The following is a 7,500-nucleotide window of genomic DNA, read 5'->3' on the forward strand; positions in this document are numbered from 1 at the left end:
CTATCTCATCTTCACCTCATCCCTCTCTCTCTTCTCTTTCTCACTTTTATTCTCCCCATTCCCCTCTGTGTCTATTTTTCACTATTGCACTCTCTCTCCGACCCTCCCCCTCTCTTCATCCTAATCTATCCATCTTCCCCTTTTATCCCTCTCTCTCTCTCTCTCTCTTTCATGTTCACTCTGGTCTTCAGGATTCTTCTTTATTCCTTTGTTGTTCTGGATCATGAGCTGAATCAATACCATGATTTCTATTGTGTGCTTTGTGTTGCCATGGCAGCATTTAGACAGGAGCAAATGGTGTAGGCCTAAACAAACCCACTTGAGATGAAACTTTACTCTACAAACAGGCCCACATGCGATTCAGTTGTTCCCTGATTGGTCACCTTTGACAGTTGAAGATGGTAGCTAAACACTTTAAACACAGCTGGGTGTTTATGTGTGGTCTCCAACACTGACCACATCTCCTCATCGGCCCAAATATCAATTTAACATAGAACTTCTTCTGAGCTCCAGGTTAGTCCTCAGTTTGTCATTTAGCATGGGCTGTTTAAGCTAACATTATGCTAAATAACTTTATTTGGCATGGGCTGTTTAAGCTAACATTATGATAAAGAACTTTATTTGGTTAAATACTTTTTAATCCTGGATCATGCCATATCAAAATAGGTTAGCACTAGCACCCAAACCAATAGCTGTCAGAAGACTGGTCTACCCTATGTGTGTGTGTGTGTGTGTGAATGTGTGTGTGTGTGTGTGTGTGTGTGTGTGTTATGTAGCTGTCAGTAGACTGGTCTACCCTATGTGTGTGTGTATGTGTGTGTGTGTGTGTGTGTGTGTGTGTGTTATGTAGCTGTCAGTAGACTGGTCTACCCTATGTGTGTGTGTATGTGTGTGTGTGTGTGTGTGTGTGTGTGTGTGTGTGTGGTATGATGTGTACCTATACCTCTGTGCTTGCTGATGCGCCCTGGTTGAAATGCTCCTGCTCTTCATCCTCCTCCTCCTCCTGTTCCTCCTCATCTTCCTCCTCCTCCTCCTCCTCCTCCTCCTCTCCTCCTTCTCCTCCTCCTGCTCCTCCTCCTCTCCTCCTTCTTCTCCTGCTCCTCATCATCCTCCTCCTCCTCCTTCTCCTCCTGCTCCTCCTCCTCTCCTCCTTCTCCTCCTCCTCCTCATCTTCCTCCTCCTCCTCCTCCTGCTCCTCTCCAACGGCTCTACCTGTCTGTGTCTTGCTGATTCAGCTGTCAGCAGGGCTGGTTGAAGCCTGGAGATATTGGAAACAAAGTAGCCTAATTGGATAGCTTTACTGGTTGGACTGTTAAATGTTCCCTACTGTAGCTGTTTCAAACTAATACCTTTTCTCGTTTGGACAAGCCCTTTTCAGTCTTGGAAAAGACTTCCATTTACACCAGGATTAACCTGCGCTAACCTCCACAACCCAACAGTTTGTGAGCTTAGGTTCTCACATGCTTGTACACAACTTGATTGAAAAGTTTGGTCTTCACAGTTGACTTTGTTGTGATAACTGCAGGTTTTGATTTAATAATAAAACATAGAAACATAAATATGACCTAGTAATGTCTTCATTATAGGATGGCAGGAATACAGTTTCATCTGGAACAGAATGGCTGTTTATTGTTTTATGTGACCTGCTTATCCCATGACAGTGATTCAGTGGTCATTTCTGTTGTTTTATGTGACCTGCTTATCCCGTGATCAGTGATCAGTGATCAGTGGTAATTTCTGCGATAACTAGCACTTGTGTGTGCTGTGGCAGAAGCTTCGGTCACTGCAATCAACACTCCAACAATAAGGCTACACTGATTGAAGAATTGCTGTGGGTTTCACATACTGTATAGTAAGTCGACACAGTGTGTGTGTGTGTGTGTGTGTGTGTTTGTGTGGTTTGCTGAATTGATTCTTTGTTGCTGGAGTTTGAAGAGCATGTGTGACTGTGATTGGCTGGGCGTGGAGCGCTGCGTGCTGATTGGCTGGTTTTGAGTGGTGACATTCCTCATGGCTGTCAGAACGCTCGCGCTACAGAACTAACTGCTGCTGCCGTCTGGCAGCTCCCACAGCCACCATTCTTCACTGATACATATGTGTGTGTGTGTGTGTGTGTGTGTGTGTGCGTGTGTGCGTGCGTGCGTGCGTGCGTGCGTGCGTGCGTGTGTATGTGCGTGCACATTTTGGTTATGTATACTATGTACACTCATGAAAGTTATTTTTGCTAGTTCAGTGTTGAGATAGTGAGAAGAGGAAATGGCTCCTTGGTGTGTGTGTGTGTGTGTGTGTGTGTGTGTGTGCATTAGATATTTTCTTTAAATCAAAACTGTGGTCAGCTTCAGGTGGTGCTGGCTGGCTGGTCCGAGAGACATATTGACCCCCCACCCCCCACACACACACACACACACGCACAGAAATGCATGCAGCTGCATTTCAGGTTCAGGTTGACAGTGTGGTGTGAGGGTGAACAGTAGGGTGAACAGAGAGTAAGCAACCATAGTGAGCACACACACACACACACACACACACACACACACACACACTACATCGCTCACATAAATATCTTACAGACACACTCACACTCACACACTCACACACACACACACACACACACACACACACACACACACACACACAACATCACTTACACACACACACACACACACACACACTACATCACTCACATAAATATCTTACAGACAAACTGTCACACACACACACACACACACACACACACACACACATACACACACACACACACCTTCTCCTTGTTCTATTGTAGAGTTTTTCCACTGGTTGGTTGAATTTCCCATTGTCCTGCGTTCTTTAGAACGTGCAGATCCATTTTTTTGGCCGTATCACATTTGTATATTAATTGGCCGAACTCGTTGTGAAGTTTAAATGAACTGTCACGTTGCATCCAAGCTGTAAAATACAGACGTTCAGAACATAGTAACATTGTAGCATATGACGGAGGTGGCTTTTAGCTGGTTGGATGGCAGTAGTCTAAGTAAAATAGCAATGTTTCAAAGTTAAGGTTCATCAGAATCCTAGGATACCCACTTGACAACGGGAGAGATGGAACTAACGACTGGCCTTTGGCCATAGCAACCATCCATTTAGAACTAACGACTGGCCTTTGGCCATAGCAACCATCCATTTAGAACTAACGGCTGGCCTTTGGCCATAGCAACCATCCATTTAGAACTAGTAACAGCAGTTTGTCCTGCAAGTTGAGAAATTAGTTGATATGTGTTCTATAGTTCTACAAACAAGACAGTTTTAGTGTTTAAACGTTCAAATTATAACAGGAAATGAACACAACACAAGTAGCAACAGTAGAATAATCTGGATAATGGACGCGTTCGGTTAACAGAAATGTAATGCACTTACAAGGTTTAGATGGTCCTCTGCTATGCGTTGGCGCCATTTTACAACCTTGACCGTGCATTAATTTCTGTTAATCGAACGCTGTGTTGTCCATTATCCATTACGAGTGTGTGTGTGTGTGTGTGTGTGTGTGTGTGTGTATGTGTGTGATGTTTGTGATGTATGTATGTGTGTGTGATGTATGTGTGTGTGTGTGTGTGTGTGTGTTATATGTGTGTGTGTGTGTGATGTGTGTGTGTGTATGTGATCTATGTGATGTATGTATGTATGTGTGTGTGTGTGTGTGTGTGTGTGTGTGTGTGTGTGTGTGTGTGTGTGTGATCTATGTGATATGTGTGTGTATGTGTGTGTGATCTATGTGATGAGTGTGTGTGTGATCTATGTGATGTGTGTGTGTGTATGTATGTGTGTGTGTGTGTGTGTGTGTGTGTGTGTGTGTGTGTGTGTGTGTGTGTGTGTGATCTATATATGTGTGTGTGTAATGTGTGTGTGTGTGTGTGTGTGTGTGTGTATGTGTGTGTGTGTGTGAGTGTGTGTTCTACAGGTCCCAGTATGAGTGTGTGATGTGTGTGTGTTCTACAGGTGCCAGTATGAGTGTGTGATGTGTGTGTGTGTGTGTGTGTGTGTGTGTGATCTATGTGATGTGTGTGTGTGATCCATGTGATGTGTGTGTGTGTGTGTGTGATCTATGTGATGTGTGTGTGTGTGGGCCCTATCATGACATTCTAAAGTGCATCGTCACTCGTCAAAAGTCTATTCAAATTTAGTAGGATGTCCAGTTCACATTGGGAGGGTTTTCGTCCTCAAAAGTGGAGCGCATGGCATAACAAGGTGTTCCTAGGTCTTTTAATCAGTCATATGGGTGTGTTTGGGGCGTAACATCATTTTAAACCAATGAGAATGACATCTGTCATTCCCTTTAACGGCGCAATGCGCGATATGTCAAATAAATGCAGGAGGCTGCTTGCGAGACCGTATGGAATAGTCATTCTTAAACCATGCTTTACTAAAACCTAGCATAGCCTTCACGCATTTGCACTCGTCTATTATTTGAACTCATTGGCAAAGTGAAACTAACTTCACCAAGGAGTCAGTCAAAGACAAGACAGTTATATGCAGTTACTTTCACTATTGACTGACAATGGGTTACCATCGAAAACATAGGCTGGAAAAAGCAACACTTACCCTAATGTTGCTCAAATGACTGAATAAAACAACATTTATCCTGCAGAGGAGTTGCTTATATCTCGTGACAGTGCGTCTTCAGCTGTGCTCCATACGTGTCTCTCGCCTCTCCCCTAATCACTTTTAACCGTCATTACCAATTTGCAAATGATGGTGAATTACTACTCATCATGAGATATACAGTATTTCGTAATATCTTTATTCTAATTATGTTTCCCATTGTAATCGTGCAATTTGTAATGCTTTGCATGGACGTGTGCTGGTGTGCGTTCATGAATGATAGAAGGATGGTGCGTGCACAGGTCTGCCAATATGACTGTTGACATGCGCTCTTAAAATAGCATATGAACAACTCGCCATTGACTTCTGACCAGGTTTAGGTGGTGTATGATAGCGATTTTTAGACAACGCGCGAGTCCCCTCCCTAGGTTGTTAATTGCCACACCCCTGGGCGCAATGCTTAAAAAATAAACGTGCAAAATAACGAATTCAACTTCGCGCCGGTGAATAACGAACTTTACGCCATGCGCTGGTGACCCAAAATACAGCCCTGTGTGTGTGTGTGTGATATATGTGATGTGTATGTGTGTTCTCCAGGTGCCAGTATGAGTGTGTGATGTGTGTGTGTGTTCTGCAGGTGCCAGTATGAGTGTGTGATGTGTGTGTGTGTTCTGCAGGTGCCAGTATGAGTGTGTGATGTGTGTGTGTGTTCTGCAGGTGCCAGTATGAGTGTGTGATGTGTGTGTGTGTGTGTTCTGCAGGTGCCAGTATGAGTGTGTGATGTGTGTGTGTGTGTGTTCTCCAGGTGCCAGTATGAGTGTGTGATGTGTGTGTGTGTGTGTTCTCCAGGTGCCAGTATGAGTGTGTGATGTGTGTGTGTGTGTGTGTTCTGCAGGTGCCAGTATGAGTGTGTGATGTGTGTGTGTGTGTGTTCTACAAGTGCCAGTATGAGTGTGTGATGTGTGTGTGTGTGTGTTCTCCAGGTGCCAGTATGAGTGTGTGATGTGTGTGTGTGTGTGTTCTCCAGGTGCCAGTATGAGTGTGTGATGTGTGTGTGTGTGTGTGTTCTCCAGGTGCCAGTATGAGTGTGTGATGTGTGTGTGTGTGTGTTCTGCAGGTGCCAGTATGAGTGTGTGATGTGTGTGTGTGTGTGTTCTCCAGGTGCCAGTATGAGTGTGTGATGTGTGTGTGTGTGTGTTCTGCAGGTGCCAGTATGAGTGTGTGATGTGTGTGTGTGTGTGTTCTCCAGGTGCCAGTATGAGTGTGTGATGTGTGTGTGTGTGTGTTCTCCAGGTGCCAGTATGAGTGTGTGATGTGTGTGTGTGTGTGTTCTGCAGGTGCCAGTATGAGTGTGTGATGTGTGTGTGTGTGTGTTCTCCAGGTGCCAGTATGAGTGTGTGATGTGTGTGTGTGTGTGTGTTCTGCAGGTGCCAGTATGAGTGTGTGATGTGTGTGTGTGTGTGTTCTGCAAGTGCCAGTATGAGTGTGTGATGTGTGTGTGTGTGTGTTCTCCAGGTGCCAGTATGAGTGTGTGTGTGTGTTCTCCAGGTGCCAGTATGAGTGTGTGATGTGTGTGTGTGTTCTGCAGGTGCCAGTATGAGTGTGTGATGTGTGTGTGTGTGTGTTCTGCAGGTGCCAGTATGAGTGTGTGATGTGTGTGTGTGTGTGTTCTCCAGGTGCCAGTATGAGTGTGTGATGTGTGTGTGTGTGTGTTCTGCAGGTGCCAGTATGAGTGTGTGATGTGTGTGTGTGTGTGTTCTCCAGGTGCCAGTATGAGTGTGTGATGTGTGTGTGTGTGTGTTCTGCAGGTGCCAGTATGAGTGTGTGATGTGTGTGTGTGTGTGTTCTGCAGGTGCCAGTATGAGTGTGTGATGTGTGTGTGTGTGTGTTCTCCTGGTGCCAGTATGAGTGTGTGATGTGTGTGTTCTGCAGGTGCCAGTATGAGTGTGTGATGTGTGTGTGTGTGTGTGTGTTCTCCAGGTGCCAGTATGAGTGTGTGATGTGTGTGTGTGTGTGTTCTGCAGGTGCCAGTATGAGTGTGTGATGTGTGTGTGTGTGTGTGTTCTCCAGGTGCCAGTATGAGTGTGTGATGTGTGTGTGTTCTGCAGGTGCCAGTATGAGTGTGCCAGTGAGCCCGTTGAGTCCCCTGAGCCCGCTGGGGTCCCCGCGCCACCCCCCCGCACCGGACCTGTCCTGCCTGCAGTCCTACCACGACTGGCTGGCCACCCGCCACAGCGCCAGCCTGCTGCCCATGCAGGAGGACCTGGCCCTCTGGATCAACTGCATGCTCGGTCAGGAGCCTTACTTCACACACGCACACACACACCCACACACATGTGCATACACACACACACACACACACACACACACACACACACACACACATACACACACACACACACATGTGCATACACACACACACACACATGTGCATACACACACACACACACACACACACACACACACACACATGTGCATATACACACACACACATACACACACACACACACACACACACACATGTGCATACACACACACACACACACACACACACATACACATGTGCATACACACACACACACACACACACACACACACACATGTGCACACACACATGTGCATACACACACACACACACACACACACACACACATGTACACACACACATGTGCATATACACACACACACACACACACACACACACACACACACACACATGTGCACACACACACACACACACACACACACACATACACATGTGCATACACACACACACACACACACACACACACACACACACACACACACACACACACACACATGTGCACACACACATGTGCATACACACACACACACACACACACACACACACATGTACACACACACACACACACACACACACACACACACACACACATATAATAT

General features: G+C 45.9%; 1 protein-coding gene across 1 annotated transcript in view; it reads left to right on the forward strand.

Annotated features, from left to right (window-relative positions):
- Nucleotides 1-7,500, forward strand: part of gas2b (growth arrest-specific 2b) — a 47,225-nt gene that overhangs the window by 9,901 nt on the left and 29,824 nt on the right. The window contains exon 2 of the mRNA XM_076292820.1: nucleotides 6,684-6,866. Coding sequence (XP_076148935.1) covers nucleotides 6,692-6,866 — 175 coding nt within the window. The 5' untranslated portion in view covers nucleotides 6,684-6,691. The remainder of the gene's footprint in view (nucleotides 1-6,683; nucleotides 6,867-7,500) is intronic.

The sequence above is a fragment of the Alosa pseudoharengus genome, unplaced genomic scaffold (assembly GCF_046254945.1).
Source record: "Alosa pseudoharengus isolate Yale_2024_CS ecotype anadromous, Long Island Sound unplaced genomic scaffold, YU_APseudo_1.1 YU_APseudo_1.1_scf_19, whole genome shotgun sequence".
NCBI classification, from domain to species: Eukaryota; Metazoa; Chordata; class Actinopteri; order Clupeiformes; family Clupeidae; genus Alosa; species Alosa pseudoharengus.